This window comes from Oncorhynchus mykiss, chromosome 17 (assembly GCF_057628025.1).
Source record: "Oncorhynchus mykiss isolate SJ-2025 chromosome 17, ASM5762802v1, whole genome shotgun sequence".
Classification (NCBI taxonomy): domain Eukaryota; kingdom Metazoa; phylum Chordata; class Actinopteri; order Salmoniformes; family Salmonidae; genus Oncorhynchus; species Oncorhynchus mykiss.
Genome location: NC_143038.1, coordinates 22,023,172 through 22,038,327, shown reverse-complemented (window position 1 = coordinate 22,038,327; position 15,156 = coordinate 22,023,172). Strand labels below are relative to the sequence as shown.

Genomic DNA, 15,156 nt, shown 5'->3' with positions numbered 1-15,156 from the left:
CAAGCAGAACGGGCCAATCAGACTATTGGTCGCATCTTACGCAGTCTTTCTTTTCGCAACCCTGCGTCTTGGTCAGAACAGCTCCCCTGGGCAGAATACGCCCACAACTCGCTTCCTTCGTCTGCGACCGGGCTATCTCCTTTTCAGAGTAGCCTCGGGTACCAGCCTCCGTTGTTCTCATCTCAGTTCGCCGAGTCCAGCGTCCCCTCCGCTCAGGCTTTTGTCCAACGTTGCGAGCGCACCTGGAAGAGGGTCAGGTCTGCACTTTGCCGTTATAGGGCGCAGACTGTGAGAGCTGCTAATAAGCGTAGAACGAAGAGCCCTAGATATTGTCGCGGTCAGAGAGTTTGGCTCTCCACTCAGAACCTTCCCCTTAAGACGGCTTCTCGCAAGTTGACCCCGCGGTTCATTGGTCCATTCCGTATCTCTCAAATCATTAACCCTGTCGCAGTGCGACTTCTTCTGCCGCGATATCTTCGTCGCGTCCACCCGGTCTTCCATGTCTCCTGTGTCAAGCCCGTTCTTCGCGCCCCCGCTCGTCTTCCCCCCCCCCCCCCCATCCTTGTCGAGGGCGCACCCATCTACAGGGTCCGTAGGATTTTGGACATGCGTCCTCGGGGCCGTGGTCATCAGTACCTAGTAGATTGGGAGGGGTACGGTCCTGAGGAGAGGAGTTGGGTTCCCTCTCGGGACGTGCTGGACCGTGCGCTGATCGATGATTTCCTCCGTTGCCGCCAGGCTTCCTCCTCGAGTGCGCCAGGAGGCGCTCGGTGAGTGGGGGGGTACTGTCATGTTGTCTTGTCTCTGTCCTTTCCCTTCACCCTGTCTCCCTCTGCTGGTCGTTGTTATGTTACCTTTTCTCCCCCTCTTTTCCCCAGCTGTGCCTTGTCTCCTCCTAATTACCCATTCACCCCGTTCCCCACCTGTTCCCTTTTTCCCTCTGATTAGGTCCCTATATCTGTCTCTGTTTCTGCTCCTGTCCTTGTCGGATTCTTGTTTGTTTGTTTGTGTCATTCATGCCTGAACCAGACTGTCGTCATGTTTGCTGTAACCTTGTCCTGTCCTGTCGGAATCTGCCGGTCCATCTGAGCCTACCTGTGTGTGGTAATTAAAGAAGCTCTGTTTAAGTTGATTCGCTTTTGGGTCCTCATTCACGCACCGTAACAAAGTTAGTCTTTATGGCAAGGGTTACTCAAATGTGACAAACAATAATTCCTAGGGATCAAGGAGATGTTACATTTAGGTGTGATGTGTTGATTTCTGATCATCGATTCTTCAAAAGGCCTTTAAAACTTCAATGTTAATGATTTTGTGGCATTTTAAAGTGTTCCTCAATGATTTCCACTTGAAATTATATCGTATTTCGCAAGGACAAGGCATTTTTTTAAAGGGAAATTTATTATAGCTCTGGTACTTCTACAACTGCACTTTCAGATCAAGTATTTGTATTGATTTGTGCACCGAACCCTATCCCCTTTCAGGTATATTGTTCCTGGTAGCCTAGTGGTTAGAGCGTTGGGCCAGAAACCAAAAGTTTGCTAGATTGAATCCCCGAGCTGATAAGGTAAAAATCTGTTCTGCCCCTTAACAAGGCAGTTAACCCACTGTTCCTAGGCCGTCATTGTAAATAAGAATTTGTTCTTAACTGACTTGCTTAGTTAAAAAAAATATATATATATATAAAAGTGGACTAATTGCCATTTTTCTGAAGAAAACATATCTGAAAAATACTAACCAGACAAGTCCCAATACATCTTACACTGTTTGAGTGAATCAAACTTAATTAATTGTTTTTGTAACGCCATTGCATCACATGCTGCCTTTGCATTCCAGCAGTAATTATTTTACAGTATAGCTTTTTATTTTGCACTCTGTTGTAGATGGTGGTGCAGCTACTCGGTGCCATTTAAAAAGTCATTTTAATAGCACATCATATCACTATTTCATTGCTCACAAAGTGGGTATTTGTAATACATAAATAACAATGCAATGTCTAAATTGTACTGATTATGTCTGGTATGTGATAAGATAAAGTTACTGCATTTGGCATGTTATATGAGGCATTATAGTGTTTAGGGGGTATCATAGAAAGACCCCCAGTCTCACATGAATTATGTTTTGGATAAATACAAAGTCTTGTGTTGCTGCCAAATCTATGTTTAAATGGTCTGTTTTTCAATGTAGATACCACAAAACATGGACAGGACATTGCACAAAAAGCAATTACTATTTAGCCTGTAAGATTGAATATAATTAATTGTACATTGTCTGAGATGCTAGACCTGGCATAGATAGACAAACGCATGTACACTGAACCAATATATAAACGCAACATGTAAAGTGTTTTTTTGTGAGCTGAAATAAAAGATCCCAGAAATGTTCCATACACACAAAAAGCTTATTTCTCTCAAATTTTGTTCACAATTTCTTTACATCCCTGTTAGTGAGTATTTCTCCTTTGCCAAGATAATCCATCCACCTGACAGGTATGGCATAACAAGAAGCTAATTAAACAGCATGATCATTACACAGGTACATCTTGTGCTGGGGACAATAAAAAAACACTCTAAAATGTGCAGTTTTGTCACACAACACAATGCAACAGCTGTCTCAACTTTTGAGGGAGCATGAAATTGGCATGCTGACTGCAGAAATGTCCACCAGAGCTGTTGCCAGAGAATTGAATGTTAATTTCTCTACTATAAGCCACTTCCAACGGCCTCACAACCACAGACAGGCATAACCTACAGACAACGAACACAATTGCATTTTATCGATGGCATTTTGAATGCACGGAGATACTGTGATGAGATCCTGAAGCCCATTGTGAGGCCCATTTTCTTTTAAGGTATCTGTGACCTGCAGAGGCATATCTGTATTCCCAGTCATGTGAAATCCATACATTAGGGCCTAATTAGGGATTTGGGACATTTGAATGGCGCCGGAGGAGATGTCTGCCGTTTTACAGGCTCCTAACCAATTGTGCTATCGTGTGTGTTTTTTCACGTTATTAGTAACTTATTTTGTACATAATGTTTCTGGATATCAGGGATTACTCACCTCGTACTGGATGAAGATTTTTTCTTTAATGAGTCGGACACAAAGTATTTACTTCAGACACCTGACAAGGCCCAAATCCCTGTCTTTCGTATGAAGAAGAGACAGAGAAATCGAGGACTTAGGTCGGGGTGCCTTGTAAGTATCTGACGGCGAGTGAGTAATCCGCCTTTACCATCAATCCTATAACCAACATGCAATCATTGGATAATAAAATGAATGAGCTCCGATCAAGACTATCCTAACAACGGAACATTAAAAACGAATATCTTATGTTTCACCGAGTCGTGGCTGATTGACGACATGGATAACATACAGCTGGCTGGGTTTTCGGTCCATCGGCAAGATAGAACAACTGCCTCCGGTAAGACAAGGGGTGGCGGTCTGTGTATATTTGTAAATAACAGCTGGTGCACGAAATCTAATATTAAGGAAGTCGCTAGGTTTCGCCTGAGGTAGAGTATCTGCTGAGGGAGAGTATCTCATGATAAGCTGTAGACCACACTATTTACCGAGAGAGTTTTCATCTATATTTTCCGTAGCTGTCTATTTCCACCACAAACCGATGCTGACACTAAGACGGCACTCAACAAGTTATTTAAGGCCATAAGCAAACAAGAAAATGCTCATCCAGAGGCGGTGTTCCTTGTGGCCGGGGACTTTAATGCAGGAAAACTTAAATCTGTTTTACCTCATTTCTACCAGCATGTTACATGTGCAACCAGAGGGGAAAAAAACTCTAGAACAGCTTTACTCCACACACAGAGACATGTACAAAGCTCTCCCTCACCGTCTATTTTGCAAATCTGACCATAACTCTATCCTCCTGATTCCTGCTTACAAGCAAATGTTAAAGCAATAAGGAAGTGGTCAGATGACACAGATGCTAAGCTGCAGGACTGTTTTTCTAGCATAGACTGGAATATGTTCTGGGATTCTTCCTTTGACATTGAGGAGTACACCCCATCAGTCACTGGCTTCATCAATAAGTGCATGTGTGATGTCGTCCCCACAGTAACCGTACGTACATACCCTAACCAGAAGCCATGGATTACAGACAACATCCACACTGAGCTAAAGGGTAGAGCTGCCGCTTTCAAGGAGTGGGACTCTAACCCGGACACTTATAAGAAATGACGCTATGCCCTCCGACGAACCATCAAACAGAAAAAGCGTCAATACAGGACTAAGATTGAATCGTACTACGCTGGCTCCGATGCTCGTCGGATGTGGCAGGGCTTGCAAACTATTACAGACTACAAAAGGAAGCACAGCCGCGAGCTGCCCAGTGACACAAGCCTACCAGATGAGCTAAATTACTTCTGCTCGTTTCGAGGCAAGCAACACTGAAGCATGCATGAGAGCATGCTTCTCTGTAGCCCGATGTGAGTAAGAGCTTTAAACAGGTCAACATTCACATGGCTGCAGGGCCAGACAAATTACTTCACTGACATTTTCAACCTGTCCAAGACCGAGTCTGTAATACCAACATGTTTCAAGCAGACCACCATAGTCCCTGTGCCCAAGAACACCAAGGTAACCTGCCTAAATGACTACCGACCCATAGCACACACATCTGTAGCCATGAAGTGCTTTGAAAGGCTGGTCTTGGCTCACATTAACACCATTATCCCAGAAACATTAGACCCACTCCAATTTGCATACCGCCCAAACAGATCCACAGATGATGCAATCTATTGCACTCCACACACTGCCCTTTCCCACCTGGACAAAAGGAACACCTACCTGAGAATGCTATTCAATGACTACAGCTCAGCATTGGAACTAAACATTTCCCTCCGCAACTGGATCATGGACTTCCTGATGGGCCACCCCCAGGTGGTAAGGATAGGTAACAACACATATGCCATGCTGATCCTCAACACGGGGCCCCTCAGGGGTGCGTGCTCAGTCCCCTCCTGTATTCCATGTTCACCCATGATTGCATGGCCAAGCACGATTCCAACACCATCATTAAGTTTGCGGATGACACAACAATGGTAGGCCTGATCACCGACAACGATGAGACATCCTATAGGGAGGAGGTCAGAGACCTGGCAGTGTGGTGCCAGGATAACAACCTCTCCATCGAGCACACCCCGTTCTCATCGACAGGGCTGTAGTGGAGCAGGTTGAGAGTTTCAAGTTCCTTGGTGTCCACATCACCAAAAAACTATTATGGTTCAAACACACCAAGACAGTCATGAAGAGGGCACGACAACGCCTATTCCCCCTCAGGAGACTGAAACGATTTGGCATGGGTCCTCAGATCCTTAAGTTCTACAGCTGCATGGGCCAGTACATCACTGGGGCCAAGCTTCCTGCCATCCAGCACCTCTATACCAGGCAGTGTCAGAGGAAGGCCTTAAAAATAGGCAAAAACTCCAGCAACCCTAGTCATAGACTGTTCCCTCTGCTACCGCACAGCAAGAGGTACCGGAGTTTCAAGTCTAGGTCCAAATGGCTTCTTGACAGCTACCGCAGAGAAAACTGACTGATTATTATTATTTTTATTTCAGTTTATTTTAGTAAATACTTTCTTAACACTTCTTAAAACTGCATTGTTGGTTAAGGGCTTGTAGGTAAGCATTTCACTGTACCTGTTGTATTAATTTGTCTCAATTATTGATTTCCTTATATGAATTGTAACTCAGTAAAGTCTTTGAAATGTTTGCCTGTTGCAATTATATTTTTGTTCAGTATAAATAATTCCACTAGTATTTTGCCATATTTAGCTTTCATACTTCTCATAATGATTGTAAATATAAATAAAAGCCTGAAAACATGTGTTAGCAGTGTGTTGCTAAATGTCTAAACGGGTTTACTAATAACCAGAGCTACACTATATATATATATATATATATATATATACGCTACACCAGAGCTACACTATATATACAAAAGTATGAGGACACCCCTTCAAATCAGTGGATTCAGCTATTTCAACCATACCTGTTGCTGACAGGTGTATAAAATCGAGCACACAGTCATGCAATCTCCATAGACAAACATTGACAGTAGAATGGCCTTACTGAAGAGCTCAGTGACTTTCAATGTTGCACCATCATAGGATGCCATCTTTCCAACGAGTCAGTTCGTCAAATTTCTGCCCTGCTAGAGCTGCCCCGGTCAACTATAAGTGCTGTTATTGTGAAGTGGAAACGTCTGGGATCAACAGCAGCTAGCAAAGTGATAGGCCACACAAGCTGACACAACGGGACCGCCGAGTGCTGAAGAGCATAAAAATTGTCTGTCCTCAGTTGCAACACTCTACCGAGTTTCAAACTGCCTCTGGAAGCAATGTCAGGACAAGATCTGTTCGTCTGAAGCTTTATGAAATGGGTTTCCATGGCCAAGCAGCCGCACACAAGCCTAAGATCACCATGCGCAATGCCAAGCATGGTTGGAGTGGGGTAAACAATTGTCACTTCATGCAGTGAATTCATAACATGCATGTAACATAGGTTTACTTGAAATAACTAAAATTACTAGCCCTCGCCGCCATTGGACTCTGGAGCAGTGGAAACGGGTTCTATGGTGTGATGAATCACGTTTCACCATCTGGCAGTCCGACAGACTAATCTGGGTTTGTCGGATGCCAGGAGAATGCTACCTGCCCAAATGCATTATGCCAAATTTAAAGTTCGGTGGAGGAGGAATAATGGTCTGGGGAATGGTTTGGGCTCGGCCCCTTAGTTCCAGTGAAAGGAAATCTTCACGCTACAGCATACAATGACATTTTAGATGATTCTGTGCTTCCAACTTTGTGGCAACAGTTTGGGGAAGGCCCTTTCCTGTTTCAGCATGACAATGCCCCTGTGCCCAAAGTGAGGTCCATACAGAAATGGTTTGTCGAGATCGGTGTGGAATTACTTGATTGGCCTGCACAGATTTCTGACCTCAAATCCATCCAACACCTTTGGGATGAATTGGAATGCCTACTGCGATCCAGGCCTAATCGCCCAACATCAGTGCCCGACATCACTAATGGAAAGCCTTCCCAGAAGAGTGGAGGCTATTATAGCACCAAAGGGGGGACCAATTTGAGAATGAGATGTTCGACAAGCAGGTGTCCACATACTTTAGGTCATGTAGTATACCTTGGAGGGTGTGTGTGCCTATGTGCTTCAGGGAGATAGTGACAGTGTTAAGTAATAGGTCCTCTTGCTCCAGTGACAGCCAGCCCTCTGGCTATATATATACACTTCAGGTATGTGTATCACTGGGAGATGGTTCCACACTGCAGTTTGAATAGTGCTGAGGGCTAGTCATTTTTGTTATTTCAAGTAATCCTGTGTTACATGCATGTTATGAATTCACTACATGAAGTGACAATTGTTTAGGGGATACCTAAATAGGTGCACCACAAAGCTGTGTATTGGGACTGTGACTCTTCCCACATTTGCAGATATGGTTTACAGACACACCTACTGACATACAGACACATCATTTTTTTTTTCACCTTTATTTAACCAGGTAGGCTAGTTGAGAACAAGTTCTCATTTACAACTGCGACCTGGCCAAGATAAAGCATAGCAATGTGAACAGACAACACAGAGTTACACATGGAGTAAACAATTAACAAGTCAATAACACAGTAGAGGAAAAAAAGAGTCTATATACATTGTGTGCAAAAGGCATGAGGAGGTAGGCGAATAATTACAATTTTGCAGATTAACACTGGAGTGATAAATGATCAGATGGTCATGTACAGGTGAGAGATACTGGTGTGCAAAAGAGCAGAAAAGTAAATAAATATAAACAGTATGGGGATGAGGTAGGTAAATTGGGTGGGCTATTTACCGATTGACTATGTACAGCTGCAGCGATCGGTTAGCTGCTCAGATAGCAGATGTTTGAAGTTGGTGAGGGAGATAAAAGTCTCCAACTTCAGCGATTTTTGCAATTCGTTCCAGTCACAGGCAGCAGAGAACTGGAACGAAAGCTGGCCAAATGAGGTGTTGGCTTTAGGGATGATCAGTGAGATACACCTGGTGGAGCGTGTGCTACGGGTGGGTGTTGCCATCGTGACCAGTGAACTGAGATAAGGCGGAGCTTTACCTAGCATGGACTTGTAGATGACCTGGAGCCAGTGGGTCTGGCGACGAATATGTAGCGAGGGCCAGCCGACTAGAGCATACAGGTCGCAGTGGTGGGTGGTATAAGGTGCTTTAGTAACAAAACGGATGGCACTGTGATAAACTGCATCCAGTTTGCTGAGCAGGTCATCTTAGGTTTCATTACATACAGTCGAGAAGAACTACTGAATATAAGATCAGCGTCAACTCACCATCAGTACAACCAAGAATATGATTTTCGCGAAGCGGATTCTGTGTTCTGCCTTTCAACCAGGACAACGGAATGGATCCCAGCCGGCGACCCAAAAAAACGACTCCGTAAAAGAGGGAAACGAGGCGGTCTTCTGGTCAGACTCCGGAGACGGGCACATCGTGCACCACTCCCTAGCATTCTTCTCGCCAATGTCCAGTCTCTTGACAACAAGGTTGATGAAATCCGAGCAAGGGTAGCATTCCAGAGGGACATCAGAGACTGTAACGTTCTTTGCTTCACGGAAACATGGCTCACTGGAGAGACACTATCGGAGGCGGTGCAGCCAGCGGGTTTCTCCATGCATCGCGCCGACAGAAACAAACATCTTTCTGGTAAGAAGAGGGGCGGGGGCGTATGCCTTATGGCTAACGAGACGTGGTGTGATCACAGAAACATACAGGAACTCAAATCCTTCTGTTCACCTGATTTAGAATTCCTCACAATCAAATGTTGACCGCATTATCTACCAAGAGAATTCTCTTCGATTATAATCACAGCCGTATATATTCCCCCCCAAGCAGACACATCGATGGCTCTGAACAAACTTTATTTGACTCTTTGCAAACTGGAATCCATACATCCTGAGGCTGCATTCATTATAGCTGGGGATTTTAACAAGGCTAGTCTGAAAACAAGACTCCCTAAATTGTATCAGCATATCGATTGCGCAACCAGGGCTGGAAAAACCTTGGATCATTGTTATTCTAACTTCCGCGACGCATATACGCATATAAGGCCCTGCCCCGCCCTCCTTTTGGAAAAGCTGACCATGACTCCATTTTGCTGATCCCTGCCTACAGACAGAAACTAAAACAAGAAGCTCCCATGCTGAGGTCTGTCCAAAGCTGGTCTGATCAAGCTGATTCCACACTCCAAGACTGCTTCCATCACGTGGACTGGGATATGTTTCGTATTGCGTCAGATAACAACATTGACGAATACGCTGATTCGGTGTGCGAGTTCATTAGAACGTGGGATAAAGATGTCGTTCCCATAGCAACGATTAAAACGTTCCCTAACCAGAAACCGTGGATTGATGGCAGACTAAATAACTTTTTTGCCCGCTTTGAGGACAATACAGTGCCACTGACACGGCCTGCAACGAAAACATGCGGACTCTCCTTCACTGCAGCCGAGGTGAGTAAAACATTTAAACGTGTTAACCCTCGCAAGGCTGCAGGCCCAGACGGCATCCCCAGCCGCGCCCTCAGAGCATGCGCAGACCAGCTGGCCGGTGTGTTTACGGACATATTCAATCAATCCCTATACCTGTCTGCTGTTCCCACATGCTTCAAGAGGGCCACCATTGTTCCTGTTCCCAAGAAAGCTAAGGTAACTGAGCTAAACGACTACCGCCCCGTAGCACTCACTTCCGTCATCATGAAGTGCTTTGAGAGACTAGTCAAGGACCATATCACCTCCACCCTACCTGACATCCTAGACCCACTCCAATTTGCTTACCGCCCAAATAGGTCCACAGACGATGCAATCTCAACCACACTGCACACTGCCCTAACCCATCTGGACAAGAGGAATACCTATGTGAGAATGCTGTTCATCGACTACAGCTCGGCATTCAACACCATAGTACCCTCCAAGCTCGTCATCAAGCTCGAGACCCTGGGTCTCGACCCCGCCCTGTGCAACTGGGTACTGGACTTCCTGACGGGCCGCCCCCAGGTGGTGAGGGTAGGCAACAACATCTCCACCCCGCTGATCCTCAACACTGGGGCCCCACAAGGGTGCGTTCTGAGCCCTCTCCTGTACTCCCTGTTCACCCACGACTGCGTGGCCACGCACGCCTCCAACTCAATCATCAAGTTTGCGGACGACACAACAGTGGTAGGCTTGATTACCAACAACGACGAGACGGCCTACAGGGAGGAGGTGAGGGCCCTCGGAGTGTGGTGTCAGGAAAATAACCTCACACTCAACGTCAACAAAACTAAGGAGATGATTGTGGACTTCAGGAAACAGCAGAGGGAACACCCCCCTATCCACATCGATGGAACAGTAGTGGAGAGGGTAGTAAGTTTTAAGTTCCTCGGCATACACATCACAGACAAACTGAATTGGTCCACTCACACAGACAGCATCGTGAAGAAGGCGCAGCAGCGCCTCTTCAACCTCAGGAGGCTGATAAAATTCGGCTTGTCACCAAAAGCACTCACAAACTTCTACAGATGCACAATCGAGAGCATCCTGGCGGGCTGTATCACCGCCTGGTACGGCAACTGCTCCGCCCACAACCGTAAGGCTCTCCAGAGGGTAGTGAGGTCTGCACAACGCATCACCGGGGGCAAACTACCTGCCCTCCAGGACACCTACACCACCCGATGTCACAGGAAGGCCATAAAGATCATCAAGGACAACAACCACCCGAGCCACTGCCTGTTCACCCCGCTATCATCCAGAAGGCGAGGTCAGTACAGGTGCATCAAAGCTGGGACCGAGAGACTGAAAAACAGCTTCTATCTCAAGGCCATCAGACTGTTAAACAACCATCACTAACACTGAGTGGCTGCTGCCAACACACTGACTCAACTCCAGCCACTTTAATAATGGGAATTGATGGGATATTATGTAAAATATATCACTAGCCACTTTAAACAATGCTACCTAATATAATGTTTACATACCCTACATTATTCATCTCATATGTATACGTATATACTGTACTCTATTTCATCTACTGCATCCTTATGTAATACATATATCACTAGCCACTTTAACTATGCCACTTTATTTACATACTCATCTCATATGTATATACTGTACTCGATACCATCTACTGTATCTTGCCTATGCTGCTCTGTACCATCACTCATCCATATATCTTTATGTACATATTCTTTATCCCCTTACACTGTGTATAAGACAGTAGTTTTGGAATTGTTAGTTAGATTACTTGTTGGTTATTACTGCATTGTCGGAACTAGAAGCACAAGCATTTCACTACACTCGCATTAACATCTGCTAACCATGTGTGTATGTGACAAATAAAATTTGATTTGATTTGATTTGAGTAGAGTATTGGAAGCTATTTTGTAGATGACATCGCCGAAGTCGAGGATCGTTAGGATAGTCAGTTTTACTAGGGTAAGTTTGGCGGCGTGAGTGAAGGAGGCTTTGTTGCGGAATAGAAACTACTACTATGGCTGACCCTGTAAAAACAACACATTGTCAGTGCACCTATCCATATGTGACAAGCATCAGTGTGTAGAAGGGAGATTCCTATATGTGAGAAGAAAAAGCTGTATGTGTTAACTGTAGGATTACCCATGTGCTGGAGTGTCCAGTGAGAGAAAGGCAGTTTGAGCCGGTTGCCAGGATCAGAGTAGTACAGAAGGTGTCGTATGCTGAGGCAGTGAAGAGAGTAGTAGAGGAAGATGGGTCCAGAGCGAGGGATCTTAAGAGGCTCCCTGTGAGTAGGCCGAGGCCAATAGAGAGGGATAGGAATAACGTGTTTCAGTAAGACTGTGTTCTTAGCGTTCATAGCCATGATTATCAACTGTACCGCAGAAATGGAATGGAATCACAGAAAATAGATTTTGTGGTGGCAGCTGCAGAGAAGTTCTTGGGTGTACGAGATTTTACTGCAGAAGAGTGTGTTGAACGATAGTATCCCATCCTCCCAGGCTGCCGGCCTGGTGTAGGATCAGATAGGGCCAAGTAGTGGAAAAGTGGTGAGGTTTTAATGGGTGTAGGGTTATTCGATAGGAATATTTTTCTTCCCTTATCCCCATCCTATTCCCCTCCCCTTTTTGTATAAATACAGTAGGTGGCGGTGTATACACCTTAGTTGGATGCGATCCGCCAATAAATTTAAAGGAGAAGAATACTCCCTCTCGCTTGTACCACAGAGTTTCTAAACTTGTACTGCCTGTACTTACCTACAGTACTGTCTCTGCCTGTACTCCTCGCATCCCCGCTTCACTCCTCATAGAGAGCAATAGTAATGGTGTATTTTTGTTAGCACTAACTCTGCCATGGTTCTTTGGACGAAGCCTGTGGAAATTAATGGAGTTTTTGGATAAACTAAGAAAATAAGGTCTGTGGTAAACACAGGCTTAGGAAATCTTATAGGTTTTGTTCTATGAGATCATCTTCATCAGCTAACGTCACTTTTTGTGAATTTTTAAGCATTAATGTAATCAAAAGAAGCACAATAAAGGCTTCATAATTCATAAAGGTCATGTTAACTGATATTATCTCGTAGAACAAAACATATAAGATCTCCTAAGCCTGTGTTAACCTCAGACCTTCTTTTCGGCGTCCTAAACCCTATTCTTTCCCCATTCATTATTCATTTTCCCCATAGGAACGGCTGAACGAACCAGAGGTAGCCTTACCTCATTTCCGTTTTTAGGACTACAAGCTTGCGAGCTATATAGAATTTTGATTACACAAATGCTTCAAAATTCACAAAAAGTGACATTAGTTGATGAAGTTTATCTCATAGAACAAAACGTATTAGATCTCTTAAGCTTGTGTTTACCACAGACCATCATTTTTGGCGTTTATCCCAAAACCCCTCCAAATAACCCATTAATTTTCCCATAGGCTTTGACAAACGTACCATGAAGGAGTTAGTGCCTACAAAAAGACGCCATTACAATTGAGTGGCTATGCAGGGTCAGTGACGTCGCACGAAGCCTCTCTCACTCTCACTCCCTTCCTGCTGCATCATCATCATCATCATCATCATCATCACAACAGCCGCTAGTAGCACCCTGTCTAATTGCGGTGACCGGGGGACTGGATAGGCATAACTAATTAGCATAATACTAACTCTAAACATAACACTAGTTAACATCACCATAACAGAGTAATCTACGGAAACCATTTACATTGAGCTACCCCCTTGGAACCGCTGGGACATGGCCAGGCAAGATCAGGTCCTGCTCTTGGAGCCACAGCACGAACTGAAATTCCGAGGTAAGAGACTGAGGGGAGGGCCCAACTCTGAAGGGAGGGGGGAGGTAGTAACAGGCCCAGCGTAATGAGGGGGGGCACATCATTCCCTTCATTTGTAAAATCTTAATAGTGAATTAAGGAGGATAATCATTTCGAATTAACATTGACCTGCGTTCCCTAGCTAGCCAACGTTTTAGCCAGTTTACGTTACCTTGACCAGGCAGGCCTGCTGGAAAAAAAAGCTAACTAACGTTGTAACTGCAGCGCCCTGACAGGTCTTTGGCGCTATTAATAATGTCTAGTTGACCTAGTATTTTAACTACTTAGCTAACGTTGGTGCATTATGTTTCACGTGCATTGTGGAATAGCGTTCCAGTAGGCCAGTCAGTCGTTTTATTATCGTGCTTGACTGACAACATTATGTCAGTGTAGGTAGCCCTTTGAGCTAGCAAGCTAGCAATGAATGCCAGATGATTGCCCCTACTTTCAAGCATAATGATAGCACGCTAACAGTAGTTTGTGTCCTAGCTAGCGAGTAGCTAACTTGTTCATTCGCTAGCTGTCATTCTAATGGCTTGCCAGCTTTCAGGTGGAACTAGGCATGAAATACCATTTATATCTGGAGGTTTTTCTCATCGGTGACCAGGTGTGGTAAGGAGCACAATATGGCTCAGGGTGCTATATGGACAGTTTGTACTGAGCATCCTAAGAATTACAATGTGTCCAGGTACATATGAATTTATTGACCCACTGAGTAAGAGCTTCTGTATGTTTCCTGAAGCATTATCACTAATTAATTTTAGGTCATTTTTGAGATCCAAAATAATAAATAGCCTTTCATCTGTACCTGTTGTATTAGTGCCTTTCTACAGACATTTTGAGATGCCCCACGGCCTTGGTAGACATGTCAAGCCAATATAATCCATTGCTATAACTGCCCTGCTTGTTGTGTGGGTAGGCTCTTTATTTGTCTTGGCTCATTGCAAGTGACATAATTTTTGTTTTACTCATACCAATATTTAAATCACAAGAAAGTCAAGACTTCTGTCAGGCAATGCACAATCATAGGCCTCTCCTATAAGCCTGTTGTTATTATTTTTGTTATTTAGGGGTCCTCTACATTAAAAAGTTTTGGAACCCAGGGCCTAAGAAATGATTTCCAATATATTTCCTTTAAATTATGGCCATATTTCGAGAACATTACAACACACCTGAACTAAGCTTTTCATTTATACATTTTTGATTAGGCCTACTAGTAGTGATTTTCTATGTATAGCCTAGTGGGGTGAGTAGTCTGAGATGGAGGTTGACATGGGAGTGAAAATCCATTTCCGTCTTGTCAAATTTTCCCGTACTATCCTGATCTCGCAACAGTTCTATAATCCAGGAACTTTCCTGTCCCATCCTGATAAAAATCACTCCCGTCCCTTGCTCATTTTTACATGCAGAAATCAGAAATATCTTCCTCCATTAGCTGCTCGTCTGTCTGTCCCCTGCTCGTCTGTCTGTCCCCTGCTCTGCATGTGAGTAATGTTACCCATAGATACTGCTCTGTTTGGCTGCTGCTCAGCACTCACGAGACAGTTTCCTGCCCTGCACACACAGCTGATAACAACCACATTACAAGATTTTGGCAGTGAAGGCAGCCGTTCTACTTACCCAGAGTCGGATGAGCTCAATTCCAGTCTTGAAGACTTCATAATTCACTGACGTACAGTACATTGGTAAAGTAGTGACAGCGCAGTGGCCATGGCTGTAACTGGAGCGGGACATTCGAGTGAGCAGATGGAAGGGGGAATTTACAATTTATTTGTGATAGATCTGTATTAAGGTAAACTATATTAGGCCTAC

At 44.5% G+C, this 15,156-nt stretch overlaps 1 protein-coding gene and 1 long non-coding RNA gene across 2 annotated transcripts in view; one reads left to right on the top strand and one right to left on the bottom strand.

Annotated features, from left to right (window-relative positions):
* LOC149975859 (uncharacterized) overlaps positions 1-15,156 on the bottom strand; it is a 944,026-nt gene that overhangs the window by 33,874 nt on the left and 894,996 nt on the right. The window lies entirely within an intron of this gene.
* The window catches only part of LOC110493884 (vesicle-associated membrane protein-associated protein B), a 41,605-nt gene continuing 39,447 nt past the window's right edge, over positions 12,999-15,156 (top strand). The window contains exon 1 of the mRNA XM_021568444.3: positions 12,999-13,326. Coding sequence (XP_021424119.3) covers positions 13,269-13,326 — 58 coding nt within the window. The 5' untranslated portion in view covers positions 12,999-13,268. The remainder of the gene's footprint in view (positions 13,327-15,156) is intronic.